The sequence below is a fragment of the Dipodomys spectabilis genome, unplaced genomic scaffold (assembly GCF_019054845.1).
Source record: "Dipodomys spectabilis isolate Male_0828 unplaced genomic scaffold, ASM1905484v1 ptg000360l, whole genome shotgun sequence".
In the NCBI taxonomy this organism is placed as follows: Eukaryota; Metazoa; Chordata; class Mammalia; order Rodentia; family Heteromyidae; genus Dipodomys; species Dipodomys spectabilis.
Genome location: NW_024871037.1, coordinates 1,853,048 through 1,870,649, shown reverse-complemented (window position 1 = coordinate 1,870,649; position 17,602 = coordinate 1,853,048). Strand labels below are relative to the sequence as shown.

General features: G+C 44.1%; 1 protein-coding gene across 2 annotated transcripts in view; it reads right to left on the bottom strand.

Annotated features, from left to right (window-relative positions):
* The window catches only part of Arih2 (ariadne RBR E3 ubiquitin protein ligase 2), a 49,342-nt gene extending 34,209 nt beyond the window's left edge, over nucleotides 1-15,133 (bottom strand). The window contains exons 1-3 of one of the 2 annotated variants that reach the window (XM_042665929.1): nucleotides 15,003-15,133; nucleotides 10,546-10,610; nucleotides 8,187-8,583 (exon numbers count right to left, since the gene is read on the bottom strand). In XM_042665929.1, the coding sequence (XP_042521863.1) occupies nucleotides 8,187-8,441 (255 nt within the window). In that variant the 5' untranslated portion in view covers nucleotides 8,442-8,583; nucleotides 10,546-10,610; nucleotides 15,003-15,133. Of the gene's footprint in view, nucleotides 1-8,186; nucleotides 8,584-10,545; nucleotides 10,611-15,002 lie in introns of those variants that run through there. The other variant, XM_042665930.1, reaches the window with a different exon arrangement.
* Between the last annotated feature and the right edge of the window lie 2,469 nt (nucleotides 15,134-17,602).

Below are 17,602 nucleotides of genomic sequence, written 5' to 3'. Positions count from 1 at the left end.
GAAAACTATCTGAGAACAGCCAATCACCTTGAAGGAGAAGACAGTGTTAATAACTTTATAAGAAAAGGTCTGGCATGCTTTACTATGGTTCTCATAAAATTCAAAACTTTTAAACCCTGTAATTACTGACTACAGGTACCATTTATTGTCTATTCACTGTTAAGGCAATAAGAACTCTATTTTGATAATCAAAGAATTACAAAGTTATATTTAGATATCAAAACAAGCAGTCGTCTTGCCTCACTTCAGTGATCTAAATCATTTCACCATTTTCAAAATGCTTTCACATACTTTTTTTTTTAGTGGAGCTTGAACTCGGCCTGGGCGCTGTCCCTGAGCTCTTCAGCTCAAGGCTAGCACTCTACCACTTGAGCTACAGCACCACTTCTGGTTTTCTGGTGGTTAATTGGAGATAAGAGTCTCACAGAGGCTGGGAAGGTGGCTCAGTGGTAGAGTGCTTGCCTTGCATGCATGAGGCCCTGGGTTCAATTCTTCAACACCACATAGGCAGAAAAAGCCAGAAGTGGCGCTATGGTTCAAGTGGTAGAGTACAAGCCTTGGGTGAAAGAGTTCAAGGATAGCACCAATGCCTAGAGTTCAAGCCTTAGTACTAGAAAAAGATCTGTGATACTGGGGAGAAAAAAAAAACAACACCTAAAGCAAACCAAAAGAACAACCTAAGCTCCATGCTTTGTTTTTTGACAATTGATGCAAGCTTAAGTAATAAAGTCAAGGAAGACATATTTCAACAGAAGCAAAATGAGAGGCTTACCAATTATTCAACCTGCCATCCTTTTCAAATCTTCCCTACAGTGCTTCCATCTTTTGTGCAGACAACTCTTTAATTTTTCAGATTTTTCCTAGAGCCAAGACAAAGTTAAAGGGGTCCTCAATAACATGGACCTCCCGCCCCCCAAATCCGCTATTAAGCACTTCATTGAGTAACTGTCAGCAAGAGAACAAGAGCAAACGTTACAGTCAACCAGAAATGCAGAAATAGACAGGTTCTCTTTCCCGATAGCCTTCCCTGGTCCCTATTCAAAATTAATTCTGCTTTTACTTTTCTTATTGGTGGGACCCATGAGGACACCAGAGGCTCCAACCAGAAATCCAAAGTATATGACCCAATATCATATATATGGTCAGAAGCACCCAATTACAAATACGGGCTCAGACCCTTCAATGAGACACACACCTCCCTTATAACCCAAGACACACAATCCTGAGAATTCATTTGGAAGGAACAAACATAAAAACATTTCCATTGTTCCACTCTTGTGCCTCTACTATGACCAAGCAACTCATGGACCAAGTATTTTATATGCTTCCTTATCAAATTTAATGCAGTGAAGGGCTGGCAAGGTGGCTCAGTGATAAAGCACTTGCCTTGCAAGCATGAGGCCCTGGGTTTGATACCTCAGCACCACATAAGCAAAAAAAAGTTGGAAGTGGTGAAGTTGCTCAAGTGGTAGAGTGCTAGCCTCGAGCTGAACAACTAGGGACAGCGCCCAGGCCCAGAGTTCAAGCCCCACAACCAACAACAAAAACAAAACATTAATGCAGTGAAAGAGGTATTATTACTTTATAGATGAGAAAATTAAAGCTTAGAAGCTGGGTGCTAGTGGCTCATGCCTCTAATCCTAGCTACCCAAGCTACTACAGGTATGAGACACCAGTGCTTGGCAAGCTACTTGAAGTCCTATATTAAATGGCTGAAAAGGGACTAGAACCTGATCAGCTGATCACTTATTCAAGCTGTGGAACAAAGCCAAAAAGACACAAGATCGCATCAATAATGATGCTCACAGCAACACAACCTGTCCCCAATAGTAGTAGCACGTAAGAACTCACCTCAACAAATGCCCAATGAGGAAAACTAGAGCAAATTATAGTTCAAGACAAGATAGTGTGCTATCAAGCCATTTAAAGTAACTTGTGAGAACAAAAGTAAAAATGCAAGAAAATAATTAATAAATACATGAGCGACACCAGAATATATGTGTACAGTGATATTTGTTAAGGGATATTTATGCTTTGTTCACAGAGCTATCTTTCTAGTGCTTGCCATATAGTGTATGCCCAATAAATATTCATACGTATTAGTAATATGTATGCATATAGACACGATCTAAGGAATAGTAAGCAAGGAAGAAAACTTTAATTGTAGGTTAACGGAGCCATGAATGATATGAATACTGTAGCTAACACCTAAAAACAAATTTAAGGCCAAGAAACAAATGTCAAATTATCTCTTGACTATATTCCATTTCCATAGTTCCTAAAGTAATTTGAAAATACAAGACTAGAATGAAAATTGGCCTGGAATCTGATGAAGAGTTTTCTAAAAGGTGGTAACAGGTACACAGAGATGACAACAACCTTTTTAAGTTGCCAAGACAGGGCCAACCTCGCACTAGTTGTTCTTAAGGCAAATGTCAATGTCACTCTAGACAGTTTCTCATTTCCCCTTTAAAAATAAATTTATGTATCTGTAAGACACACACCAGACTTAAGAGCTTAAAACATTGTGAAATATGGCCACTCATATGCACTTATATAAAACATGGGAATTTAATGTGGATTCTACTTAGATACAAGCATGCAAAGAAACTCTGAGGTCAGATCATAAAAATAGATATCAGACAGTTGCCCAGCATAGAAACAGCTTGAAAATACTTTCCCATGAATAGTAGTTACAAAAAAAGAAAAAGTACTTGATTAATGAATGTATAAATAATAAAGGTAAAAATGCTCCTCCAATTTAGCAGGAAGGACAGAAGAAAGTCAACGTGGTAATTAAAATTAAAGTCTTCACCAAGTATGACACATATTTTTAGTGTTGAGAACATTAATTGATCATTTTACAAATTACCAAAGGCATAGAAATCAGGTTGTTTTGAACACAAAAGTATAAAGACCGGTACAGAGTCAGAAACTCTGAAAACTCATGATTTTCTATCCATATCTTGTATAAGAGCAAACACTAGATTCTAAAACAAATTCAAGCAAGGAGGAGGCAGCAATAAAGTATTCCTAGGAAACATTCCTAGGAAATTACTACTACCGTTAGTACAGAAATTCATAAAGCAAAAGCTGTACTAAAAATATTCATAATAATTGGCTTATTTCTCCAATTTACTAGACTTGAGAAGCAGTGGAGTTCACTATGCCAATTCAAGTATTACTGTACCAAGAGTTTATTCCTTTCCTCCAACACTAAAGATTCTTCAGGCTATATGCATGATAGTCTACATTTTATTCATGTCTACCTATATATCTTAAATCTCTCATTACAACCTACACATTCCAAGGCTTACCACTCTGTGAGAATTTCTAATTGCACTGCCTTTCAATTCTCAAGTTCAAGGTTCTACTGCCTCACCACACAATGCTCAGGCAACTCAATACAGATTCTGGACTAGAGCCAACCTGATCAGAAAGGTCCCAGACAGTCTATCCCCCAAACAACCAGCAAAAAACTGGTTGGAGGTATGGTTCAAGTGGTAGAGTACCAACTAAGCAATTTCAAGGACCTGAGTTCAAATCTCTGTATATAGAGAAGGGACTTCTGATAAGTTTCAAATGAACATCCTGTGTAACAAAGGAGACTTTTATTTATTGTTTTATATGTATTTCCCCCTCCTACTCCACAAATGCAGTATCTCAATGCTAACAACTATCCTATTTGTATAGGATAATAGCTGTTTTGCCACTATTTGAGTAATTAAGTTTTCTCCAATAACATGCATTTTCTTTATTCTTACCTGTTGGCCTGGGTTTTTTTGTTTTTGGCCAGACCTGGGGCTTGAACTCAGGGCCTGGATACTGTCCCTGAGCCTCTTTGTGCTCAAGATTAGCGCTCTACCACTTGAGCCACAGCACCACTTCCAGCCCTTTCTGTGTATGTGGTACTGAGGAACTGAACCCAGGGCTTCATGCATGCTAGGCAAGCACTCTACCACTGAGTCACCTTCCTAGCCCCTGTTGGTCTGATTTTCCAGGGGCTTCTCTTTCTTATTTGTTTTACTTGGTGCAGTACAAGACTTCAAAGCCAGAGCTTTGTATGTGGGGCAAGCACTGATATTGAGTTACAACCACAACACTTGTTTTTGTGTTTGTGCCTCTCCTGGAGCTTGAACTCAGGGCCTGGACCCTGTCCATGAGCTTTTGTGCTCAAGAAAGGCTCTACTACTTAAGCCATAGTTCCACTTGAACCATTTTGGTAGTTAATTAGAGATAAGAATCTCACGGATGGGGCTGGGAATGTGACTTAGTGGTAGTGCTTGCCTAACATGTATGAAGCCTTGGGCTCAATTCCTCAGTACCACATAAACAGAAAATGCCAGGAGTGGCGCTGCGGCCAAGAGGTAGAGAGCTGGCCTTGAGCAAAAGCAGCAGCTCAAGGACAGTGTCTCAGAACTGGCAAAAAAAAAGAGTTTCATGGATTTTCCTCAGATCTCAGCCTCCTAAGAAATTAGGCTAATACCTGGTTTGGTTTTTTTGTTGTTGTTGTTTTGAGACAAGGTCTCATTAAACAGACTAACTGGCCCCCAAACTCTCTCTTGACCCTCTTTCCTCAGCCAGTCCGGTATTAGTACTCCATACTCAATTCCACCTTCCTTTTTCAGCTCAAAACAATGCAGAACCCAACCACTGTGTCCTAATAAGAGCTCTCAAGGACACTAGCAGAGAAAACATATAAAATAGTAAATTGGTTTTTTTGCTAGCATCAGTTTCAACTTAAGGCCTCACATTTGCTTGGCTGGCACTCTACCACTTGAGTCATACCTTCAGCCTTGCTTTTTGCTATTTTTTGCCCAGGCTGGCCTTGACCATGATCCTCTGGGTCTCAGCCTTATGAATAGCTAGGATTAAAAGGATGAGCTACCAGCATCTGACAAACTGGTAACTTTTTGTTATATGTAGTTTGCCACCTCCCCTTTCTCACACACAAAAAGCAACTGCAGAGATGGGTGCATGTGCCTCTTACCTGTCTCAATATGGCAGAAAAGTAGTTAGGGAATGTGACACAGCTAGAATTTCTGGGCCTAAATGGGACCATCCTTAAAGACCTTGATTAAGTAACACTGTTCAGTGCACATCAACAGACCTGAGAATTCCTTTCCTAACTTAAAAACCAACACTATTCCAGGCACCTGTGGCTCACACCTGTCATCCTAGCTACTCAGGAGGCTGAGATCTGAGGATCATGGTTCAAAGCCAGCCTGGGAAGGAAAAGGCGTGAAACTCCTTTTTTTTTTTTTTTAATTGTAAAGATACTATACAGAGGGTTACAGTTACATGAGTAAGGTAATGAGTACACTTCCTATTGAGTATTGTTACCCCCTCCATTGTTTAAGGCGTGAAACTCTTAACTCCAATAAACCACCAGAAAACTGGAAGTGGCGCTGTGGCCCAAGTGGTAGAGTGCTAGCCTTGAGCTAAAGAGCTCAGGGACAGTGCTCAGGTCCAGAGTTCAAGCCCCATGACTAACAAAAACAACAACACTATCGCCAGGCACTAGTGGCCCTTACCTATAATCCTAGCTACACAGGAGGCTGAGTTCTGAGGATCGCAGTTCAAAAAGTCCCTGTGAGACTCTAATCTACAATTTACCACTCAAAAACTGGAAATGGCACTGTGGCTCAAGGGGTACAGCACTAGCCTTGAGCACAAAGAGGCACAACCAACAAAAAAAAACAAAACAAAACAAAAACAGCACTATGAGACATGCACTAGTTTCTCCTGTCTATATAAACTACTCAGGAGGCTGAGATCTGAAAATCATGGTTCGAAACCAACTAAGGCAGACATATCCTTAAGAATCTTATTCCCAATTAACTAGAAAAAAAACCTCAAGTGGTAGAGGGCTAGCCATGCGCAGAAAATACTGATCAAGAGCTTAGGGCCAAGTTCCAATCCTGTCAGTATCGGTGTAGGAAACAACCACAAAACAAAACAAAAAAAAACCCAACACTGTATGTACAACCTGATAATATAGCTAAAAGCAAACGAAACTAGTAGACCAGAAAGGAAGTGTGAATAGTAAAAAAAGGAAAGAGATCTGATGCCTTTCTACCAGGAAAATGTCTTCCATAAATATGGATCCCAACAAGTTTCCAATAGCCATGGGACAGTAATTCCAAATCCAGAGGATCTATGCATTCCTATTCTTCAATTTTCTGTTGAGTACGAGAGAAGATATAATCATTTCTAGAAATAAGTCACACACACAAAAAAAAAAGGTTTGGCTATTAGCTACCAGCAAGTTGCTACTAAAGCCATGGTTATTTAGGTCTAAGGTATTTAGCTGTTGCTGACCATCTAGCAAGAAAAAAAAAAAAACCCTGAAGTACAAGATAAAGTACCTGCAGGGCGCTGATGGCTCACGCCTGTCATCCTAGCTACTCAGAAGGCTGAGATCTGAGGATCACAGTTCAAAGCAAGCCAGGGCAGAAAAGTCAGTGAGATTCTTATCTCCAATAAACCATTCAGAAAAAAACCCAAAGTGGTGCTGTGGCTCATGTAGTAGAGCACTAGCCTGCGCAAAAGGTTCAGGGACAAAGCCCTTAGTCAAGTTCAAGTCCCAGGACCAGCAAAAACAAAACAACAACAACAACAACAAAAAGAAATCATACATGACATGCCTTAGCTATTTCCCTGTAAGTACCAACAAGAAACTTTATTTTGGTTGGGAGTATCACCATGAGCACTTCTAACCTTAATTTAATCAGACAACAAAATCCAAGTAATAGTTTACAAAGGATGAACAGCAAAAGCAATACAGTAAGATAAATATTCCCATTTTCACACTATAGCTTACACCAGACAAGGAAATATTCAGAAAAACTTCCAAAGGTATGCTAGTTTAAGTGTTAAAAAACTAAGATCTTTGCTGGAATAATCAGCTCTGCTCATGCTTTAAAATTCCCACACTAATGCCTCCCAAAATCAATTAAATACAAGCTAGGAGAACTTAAAAGAATTACTGCTGAAATCTCTTTCAATATTAAACAGCAGTCATCCATAAGTTCAGTAGCCCAAAGACACTGATTATTCAGGACAAACCAGGGGAATGTGAATACATTTATCAAACAAGGTTGTACATAAGATGGTGATAGGTAACTTACCTATTTTATGAAGATTCCTAAGACACTTTATGAAACAAGGTTAAAGCTGAGCGATTCTACTACTACATATTTCTGATCTATCTTTCATGAATCTACTCTACTCCTCCTTTGTAACTCTTAGTAATATGGGAATCTGAGGGCCTTAGACATGTATAGATCACAAAACAAGCAAATTTGACAAAATATCCAAGAGATACAACATATAATCAAATTTGGCTTCAGGCTACAAGGCTATTTTAACAGGCTAGAAGAAGCATTAGTTAACAGCTCATCCTTAGATTTTATTTTATTTATGTTGGTTGTGGGGTTTAAACTCAGGGCCTAGGCACTGTTCCTAAGCCTTTTTGTGCTCAAGGTTAGTGCCTTACCACTTGAGCCACAGAGCAACTTGTTTTTGAGTGGTTAATTGGAGATAAGAGGACTTTTCTGCCCTGGCTGGCTTTGAACTGAGATCCGCAGATCTTAGCCTCTCGAATAGCTGGAATTGTTGGCGTGAGCTACCAACACCCATCTTTATTATTTTGGTTTTTTTGGTTGGTCGTGGGGCTTTAACTCTGGGCCTGGGCGCTGTCCCTCAGTTCTTCAGCGCCAGGTTATTGCTCTACACTTGAACCACAGCACCACTCCCAGTCTTCTGGTGGTTTATTGGAAATAAGTGTCTCAAGGACTTTCCTCCTAGGGCTGGCTTTGAACCTAGATCCTCAGATCTCGGTCTCCTAAGTAGCTAGGATTACAGGTATGAGCCACCAGCACCCAGCTTCTTTTTATTTTTTGATGCCAGTCCTGGGGCTTGAAATCAGGGCCTGGGCACTGTAGCTAAGCTTCTTTTGCTCAAGGCTAGCACTCTACCACTTTGAGTCATGGCTCCACTTCTGGCTTTTTTGGGAATTTAATAGAGATAAGCATCTCACAGACTGTCCTGCCTGGGCTGGTTTCAAACCTCAATCCTCAGACCTCAACCTCCTGAGTGGATCAGATGATAGGCGTGAGCCACTAGCACCCAGCATCATCCTTTTAATTGGGGAGATCATACTTGGAACCGGCAACACTACTCACCTTTAGTACAGAGGCTAGGCTGGTCATGTGTTCATTGAGGGCACCCTCAGACTCCTTATAGGTTAAGCAGGTGAACTGGTACTCCTCAGGATCAAAGGCATCAGCTCCCTGTTGCTCCACATCGCTGGCTACTCCCACATAATAGTCCTCTATGTCCCCAGGGTCCTCGTCCTCTTCTTCTTCTTCCTCCTCACAATTTGGATCATAATCCTCTTCATTGCTGTCAGACCCCTGGCTATTCATGTCCACGGACATCTTAGCATCCAGCCAGGTTGCGGATCAGAAAAGCAGGTGCTTTTTCCCCCCCTCCCCCCAATCTTTACTGCTTTCTCAAATGCATTAGTGTTGTTGGGGTTTTTTTTTTTTTTTTTGGTTGTTATTGTTGCTTTTCTGTCTTCTAAAGGAGGAAAGAAAAAAAAAATGTTACTCTCCTCCTCCATGACAGACTATCACAAACGATTCAAGAATCAAAATGGGGCCTGGATATGTGGCTTAGTGGTAGAGTGACTGCCTAGCATGAGTGAAGCCCAGGGTTCGATTCCTCAGTACTATATAAATAGAAAAAGCAGGAAGTAGTGCTGAGGTTCAAGTAGTACAGCGCTAGCCTTGAGCAGAGGAAGCTCAGGGACAGGGCTCAGGCCCTGAGTTCAAACCCTAGAACTACCTCCCCCCTCCCAAAAAAAAAATCAAACTGGCACATCCCTGGTCTTATTCCCATTTATGGCCTATTCTAATTATAGCCTCATATGAAGAAGCTCACCATTATCTCCCAGACCCAGGCTTATCAAAAGGAAACTTCCTTGCCTGAATCCTTCAGAAGCACATCTAGAGCTGGGACTATAGTGGTAGAGTGCTTATCTAACATGCATGAAGCCCTGGGTTCGATTCCTCAGTACCAAATAAACAGAAAAAGCCAGAAGTGGTGCTGTGGCTCAAGTGGTAGAGTGCTGTCCTTGGGCAAAAGAAGCTCGGACACTGCCCAGGACACTCAGTTCAAGCCCCAGGACTGACAAAAAAAAAAGGAGGGAGGAGGGCATGGTTCAACTGGCTTTCGAGCACTTCCCATGCAAGCAGGATTCGGATATAAACCCCGAGTAACACACACACAAAAAAAAGGAGGAAAAAAAACATAGGTAAGTACTTAGAAAATAAATAAATAAAAGCCACACAGCTCTTCAACATTTTTTTTTGTCGGTTGTGGGGCTTGAACTCTGGACTTGGACACTGTCCCTCAGCTCTTCAGCTCAAGGCTAGCGCTCTACTACTTGAGCACCACTTCCTGTTTTCTAAGTGGTTTATTGGAGATAAGCATCTCACAGACTTTCCTGCCCTGGCTAGCTTTGAATCCCGATCCTCAGTTCTCAGCCTCCTGAGTAGCTAGGATGACAGGCGTGAGCCACCTGCACCTATGAGCCACCTGCACCTATCCGCTCTTCAACATCTTCATCTAGCCTATAAACTTATTTTTCAAGAGTCCTATTGGACCTTTAAAAGGAATACTTAGCCAGGCACATGGGGCTCACACATATAATCCTAGCAACTCAGGAGGCTGAGATCTGAGGCTCACAGTCTGAAACCAGGCCAGATAGCAAAGTCCATGAAACTCTTATCTCTAATCAACTACTCCTCAGAAAAAGCCAGGAGTGGTGCTGTGGCTCAGGTGGTATAGAGTCTAGCCTTGAGTAAAAAGAAGCTCAAGGACAGTGCCCAGGCTTTGAATTCAAGTCCCAGGACCTGAAAAAAAAAATCTACAACAAAAATTAGAGAGCTGGAGATGGGCGCCAGTGGCTCATGCCTATAATCCTAGCTACTCAGGAGGCTGAGATCTAAGGATCACAGTTCAAAGCCAACCCAGGCAGGAGAGTTTGTGAGACTCTTATCTTCAATTAGCCACCAGAAAACCAGAAGTGGTACTATGGCTCAAGTGGTAGAATGTTTGCCTTGAGCTGAAGAGTTCAGGGACAGCGCCCAGGCCCAGAGTTCAAGCCCCAGGACCAAATAAACAAACACACAAATTAGGGAGCTGGAGAATGATTACTTAGTGGTAGAATACTTACTAGCAAGTGTGAGGCTGTGTTCAAATATCAGTAATGCCTTATCAGTAATTAATACATTAATATATGAAACCATTAAAACAATTATGGATGCAGGAAAAAAAGGTACACTGAATACATGCAGTTAGTGTAAAGGATTACACAGCCACTTTTTATGGTGCTATAAAAAATGCTAATAAGTCTAAATTAAGTATAAGACAACAAAATGATGTTTGTAATTCAACATGTAACAGATTTTGTTTAGTAGAACCACTTAACCACAGCTGAACTCATTAAAGGGAAAAGTTCATCTATATTAAAAATACCTGTTATCTTTGAAGGTCTTCCAAGCAGACGTTGTCACCCAAATAGTCTGTCATATGATTTCCATCTAAATGAAATGAGAGAATATATTTTTTAAATAGGTACGCTTTTATCCAAATTTACTTTTTTTTTTTCCCTTGTCCTGGGACTTGAATTCTAGGCCTGGGCACTGTCCCTGAGTTCTTTTTGCTCAAGGCTAACAACACTCTACTACTTGAGCCACATTGCTACTTCCAGCTTTTTCTATTTATGTGGAACTGAGGAATTGGAACCCAGAGTTTCGTACATGCTAGGCATGCCACATTCCCAGCCCTCCAAGTTTACTTATTTTCCTTCTTATTTTGACAGATGCAAGATTTCAACCAGCACTGCTACTGTGAAGACAAAGTCTAGCTACATGAAGACTAGCTTCAAACTCCAGATCATTCTGTTTTCCTTTCTAGAGTGCTGGGATTACAGATATACATTACCAGGCTTACTATTGTTAGTTTTTGGTGGTAATAGGCCTCATGCTCACTCAGCTTTGCTTGCTCCAATTGGTCCTCTATACTTGAACTACACCTCCAGTCCTTCTTTTTTCTTTTTTATGCCGGGCCTGGGGCTTGAACTCAGGGCCTGACTGATATAAACATATTTTATATATTTTTATGCTCAAGGCTAATGTTTTATTATTTGAGCCACACCTCCATTTCTGGCCTTTTGATAATTATCTGGAGATAAGAGTCTCATGCACTTTCCTGCTTGGGCTGGCTTTGAACGTCCATCTTCAGATCTCAGACACCTGAGTTGCTAAGATTACAGGCATAAGTCTCTGGTCCCTTGAATTTTTGCTGGTTATTTTTGGAGACAGTCTCACTCAAACTTTCCTGTCAGGGCTAGCTTCAAACTAGGATCTTCTAGGTCACAGCCTCCTGAGTAGCTGGGATTACAGGCACTCAGCTGAGTTTTATTATTTTTTTTTTTTTGCCAGTCCTGGGGTTTGAACTCAGGGCCTGGCCACTGTCCCAGGCTAGCACTCAAGGCTAGCTCTCTACCACTTGAGCCACAGCACTACTTCTGGCCTTTTCTGTTTATGTGGTACTAAGGAATCAAACCCAGGGCTTCATGCATGCTAGGCAAACACTCTATCACTAAGCCACTTTTCCAGCCTCTTAAGTTTTTTTTATTGAGCAAAAAGTTTAAAAGTAACATGGGACTAGAATAATTGATTTTAAGGTCAATTTAAGGTCAGATTCATCCTCATTTCATCTTCATAGAAATTACTGCCACCTTCTTATGAATAGGGAAGCTGCAGTTTATAAAGGTTATAAGTTATAAGTTATAAGTAACTTCCCCAGGATCATACAAATGCAACCAACATGAGGCAGGCACGTATTCTTCTCAATTGTTATTCACAGCCATCTGTCAGTGTTGTTTTCTGTGTATCTGTCCATGTTGGTTCTGGAGTTTGAACTCAAGACCTGGGCACTGTTCTTGAGCTTTTTTACTCAAGGCATATGCTCTATTATTTTGAGCCACAGTGCCATTTCCAGCTTTTTGGTAGTTAACTGGAGATAAGACTCTCATTGAATTTCCTGGCTGAGCTGGCTTTGATCTGTGATCTTCAATCAGCCTCCTGAGTAGCTAGGATAGGTGTAGGCAACCTACACCTGTTGGTATTGATAATTTTGTATGGCTCACAACTGAAGTTCTAAATGTTCAAATGGCTCCTGGCATAAAAAACAGGTTTCCCATCCCTGGATGGAGATTCATAACTAACCTAAAGTCCCTAACGCAAAGTTATGCAAAGACTATCTAGAATTATTTTCAGCTAGACAATGGTGGCTCACATCTGTTATCCTAGCTACTTAGGAAAGGCTGAGACCTGAGAGTCAAGGCTTAAAACCAGACAAGTCAGACAAATCCATGAGACTTCTATCTCCAACGTAAAAAAAAAAAAAAAAAATAGCTTTATTACCAGCACTTAGGCCCAGAGTTCAAAGCCCAGGACTGACAAAGAAAAAAAAAGTAAGAGCAAGAAGCTTGTAGGTCCAGATTTAAATAAAAACTTAATGGGATTTAACTTTTGCCCAAGTGAACTACAGTGATATACACCACCACACCCAACTAAAACTAGTCGAGGAACAGAAGCTCAGGGGAAACACCCACGCCCTGAGTTCAAGGCAGCCAAAAAATAAAGTCCTGGCCTTAATCCTTAGTGCTGCCCTAAACAAGTCGTGCTAACTTTGCTCAAAGGGGCTCTATGTTTCGTTAAAAACAATTTATAGCAATTCTTGGGGGGGGGGGGGGGGGAGATTCTGTTTGAGCCAGAGTAAGCTGGCCTTTACCTTCCAATCCTGCCTCCCTCTCTAGAATCCTAAGGATTACAGGCACATGCCACCACACTTGGCATGATATCGTTCATTTCCTCTGAGGTGTTAACTATTCCCACATTGCAGACAGAAATGGATTAACTGAAATTATTTTTCTCTGGAATCAAAGTCATGTTCAGAAGACCTGCCACTTGAGCTGGGAAGTTGGCTCAGTGGTAGAGTGCTTGCCTTGCATGCATGAGGCTCTGGGTTCAATTCCTCAGCATGACATAAGCATAAAAAAGCTGGAAGTGGTGCTATGGCTCAAGTGGTAGAGTGCTAGCCTTGAGCTGAAGAGCTAGGGGACAGCGCCTAGCCCCAGAATTCTGGCCCCACGACCGACTGAAAAAAAAAAAAATTAAAAAAAAAAAAAGAAAGAAATACAGCTACTCAGGAGGCTGAGATCTGAGGATCTTGGTTCAAAGCCAGCTCAGGCAGGAAAGTCCATGAGACTCTATCTCCAATAAATCACTCAGAAAACCGGCAGTGGCGCTGTGGCTCAAGTGGAAGAGCTCAAGAAGAGCACTCAGGCCCAGAGTTCAAGCCCCATGACCAACCAAAAAAAAAAGTTTTAAAACTCTAACTCTTCATTTGGTTTTAATACAGTCACTCACTAACCACCTGTTTAAACCTAACCTGAAAACTAAGAAAGAACCTGGACCCCCGATGGCTCACGTCTGCAATCCCAGCTACTCAGGAGGTTGAGATCAGAGGATAGTAGTTCAAAGCCAACCCTACTAATAAACTCCTAATTACTTCCAAAAAGCCAGAAGTGGTAGAGGGCCAGCCAGCCTTGAGGCAAAAACAAAAATAAAAACAAATTCTGGGACAGAACCCAGAGCCTCAGTCCAAGCCCCAGGATTGGCACAGGAAAAAAAGAAAAAGAAAAAGAAAAGTGGGAGGGAGAGAGAGAGGAAAGTAGGAAAGAAGGAGGGCCTGGGAATGTGGCTTAGTCGTAGAGAGCTTGCCTAGCATGCCTGAAGCCCTGGGTTCGATTCCTCAGTACCACTTAAACAGAAAAAGCCAGAAGTGGTGCTGTGGCTCAAGTGGTATAGAGTGCTAGCCTTTCAGTGCCCAGGCCCTGAGTTCAAGCCCCAGGACACGAGAGACAGAGAGATAGAGACAGAGAGATAGAGACAGAGAGATAGAGACAGACAGAGACAGAGAGAGAGAGAGAGAGAGAGAGAGGAGGAGGAAGATAATTATTCAGTTCTTCAATCACTTTTGCCACAGGTCAAATACTTTAATGGCTACGTGTGACTAGTGGCTATCATCCCCAACAGCAGAATACGTTCATGGTGACTGCCCTAGAAACTTCGCTTGGGACAAGAGCAACAAATCCAAAGTACGGGTGAAAGTCATGGGGAAACACTACTGCCTCTTCTGGAGGCTCAGACAGACAGACAGACAGACCAGACAGCCAAAGCGTCCGGGCTCGGGCGAGGCCGCACGTTCCTGGCCCGGTGTGGGGGGGGAGGGGGGGAGACACCGCGGATGGTCCGCGCGGACGTGGGCATCCACGCGCCGGGAGGGACCACCTCTCCCCTCCCTCCCTCCCTTCACCCGAACGGACGTTAGTTAACAAATCAGGGGGGAGGGAAGGCCAGCGATGCTGGGCCAGAGGCTCCCCAAACAGGAAGATTCGAGACGATCGCGTTCCCACCTTCCCTCCCTCCCCCCCCACCCGCCCCGCTTCACCTCCACCCCCCCACCCCCCGCCACCCACCCCGGAGAACGAGGAAGGGGAGGGCCGGTTAAAGGCAATGGGGCCTCTCCGATCTCCCCCACACCCCACACCCCCTACCCCCCCACCTCACCTCGGTGAAACTGAGGAAGGGGCGAGAGGAGACCCTCAACTCTCCCATCGCCCCTCCCAGACAGTGACCGACGCTGCAGGAGGGGGGGGGGCGAGGGGAGGGGGGCGGTGGGGAGGGGGAGGGGAAGGGGGGACCCCCCCCCCACGCCGGGCCCGGGCCCCCGGGGGGGGGGGTGAGGGAGACGTCCGTGTGTGTGAGTGTGCGCGCACGCGCGCGCGGGGAGCCCCCACCCCCCCACCCCCACCGGCCAGTCAGGGTAAACAAGGCCGCGGACTCGCTCCGCACACTTACCGGGAGCCGCGGCCCCCCAGGCCGCACAGCCCCGGCGAACCAGACCAAGGTGAGGCCGGTCAGGCGGCCCAAGTCGGATGGGGAGGGGAGAGGGGTGGTGAAGCGGGAGGGGAGGGGGGGACGCGTGGGGAAGGGCGGGGAAGGGCTACGGCGGGCGACGGCGCAGGCGGCTCGGCGGACGCCGGTGCGGGCCCCCGCGCTGCTTCCTCCCGACGGAGCCCCGTCCCCCCCCCCGCAGCTCCCGGAAGTGCTCGGGACCTCGACGTCACTTCCGGCCGGGGTCGGCTCGCGGTCGCCCCGGGTCGTTAAACCAGCTCCTGGGCCCGGAGGAGGACGCCTGGGAGCTCGGCCGGGACTCAGTTTCCCTTCCTCCGAGTCTCACACACACACACACCCCGGGGAGTGCGGAGAGCAACGGCGACGGGGAGGGAGCCGAGGCCGATGAAGCAATGCTGTGGACCTCTGTTGCTGCATTCGTTCACCAGCCCGCAAAATAACCATCTATCAGTTTTTGAGGTGGGGGGGGAGCGGGTGCCAATCCTGGGACTTGAACTCGGGGGTCTGCTGAGCTTTTTTTTTTTTTAATTGTTATTTGGGCTGGGACTCTTGAGGCTTCCGCTCATTGGCTGATTCTCTACCACCTGAGCCTCGCCTCCAACCATTGGGTGAGCTTCCCCTTTGCCCCCAAGGCTTGAGCCACAACCCGACTACTGGCATTTTAAGGGAAGGGGGGGTGCTTAAATTGGAGATGAATCTTCTTTTTTTTTTTTTTTTTTTCTTTTTCCCCAAGCTGGCTTCCAACCGCGATCCTCCGATCTCGAGCCTCCCTGAGTAGCTAGGATTACAGGGAGCCTGAAATAGGTGTGACCTCTGTGTGTGTGAGTGTGTGAGCGATCGGTTCCTCTCCTGTGTTTATACTCGGTTCTGAGGCACTGAGGAGACATCCAAGGAATCCGTGGAGTGGATAAAGGACCATGGTTTCCTAGCAACCATTTGGTCGGAGGGGTACCGGAACCGGAGAATCTTAACCTACTTTTCGGAGTAAGTTGCCAAGTGGCCCCAAGGACCTCAAGATGGCAATAGGCTTTGGCTTCCCCTGACATGGCCCGTGACCCTCAACCATATAAGATTGTGCCTTAACTGCCTCTGCAGCTCTCGTGTCTTGTCACAACATATGAACTGCCCATTGGATTTCGGTAGGTTCTAGGACCGATCGTCAGGTGTTGGGGGGATAGTTCAGCTGCAAGTTTGGTGCCCTCCACCGTGGAAATACCAGAGGAGCTGGTGAACCTCCTAGTCTGTGCAATTCCTACTCATGCTCAAGTTGTGTATACACGAGGCATCTGTGCAACGGGCTCTCGCGTAGTTCTTGCAAAATTATACGTGGCTTCCAGTCTAATCAAATACTGAAAACTCCCAAATTAACTTGGAGTGAAAAGTGATAGTTGGGTTGGAAAGTTGGCTCAGTGGTAGAGTGCTTACCTTGCATGCATGAGGCCCTGGGTTCGATTCCTCAGCACCACATAAGCAGAAATAAAGCCGGAAGTGGCGCTGTGGCTCAAGTGGAAGGGCGCTAGCCTTGAGCTGAAGAGCTGAAGGACAGCGACCAGGCCCGGAGTTCAGCCCCCACGACCGACCTCCCTTTCCCCCCAAAAAAGTAATGAGTAACCTATGGTATGGCTGTGAGTTTTGTGTATTAGTAACACAAAATCCTCCTATACTCCAGTGTATTTGTTTGGTTTAGCTTAACAAAATTATGATGATGCTAAGAAAGAACCCAAGATACGTTTTCTGCAAATAAAATTATATCTCTTACTTTAGATCAGTGGTACTAAATCCACTCCAGGGTCAAGAGAAATAGTTTTTCTGAAGATTAATTTTGCACCTGTGAAATACAGAATGAGGCTGAATGTCTGTGGTTCATGCCTGTAAGACTCATGCCTGTAATCCTAGCTACTCCAGGGACTGAGATCACAGTTCAAAGTCAGCCTGGGCAGAAAAACCGGTGAGACTCCATCTCCAAAATAACTGACAGTAAACTGGGCTGAAGAGTCAGGTGCTAGTGGCTCATACCTGTAATCCTAGCTACTCAGGAGGCTGAGATGTAAGGATCATGGTTCATACCCAGCCCAGGCAGGAAAGTATGTGTCTCTGACAAAAAAAAAAAAAAACACAAAACAGTAAGTGCTGAAAGCTTAGCTCAAGTGGTAGAGTCTAAGCCAAGCAACCTGAGCAAGTACAAGTCCTTGAATTCAAATTCCAGTACAGGAAAAATAAAGATATGCATAATATGTGTACTTTGGAACATTGGTGCTATTATGTGCATTATCCCAAATATCCAAAAATAAGGGTTCTATTAAAATATATAATAAAACCATTAATATTTCCTGTACCTCATAGATTCCTCATCCTGGGGCTGGGAATGTGGCTTAGTGGTAGAGTGCTTGCCTAGTATGCATAAAGCATATACCACATACACAGAAAAAGCCAGAAGTGGTGTTGTGGCTCAAGTGGTAGAGAACTACCCTTGAGCAAAAGATGCTCAGGGACAGTGTCCAGGGCCCTGAGTTCAAGCCCCAGGACTGGCAAAAAAAAAAAAA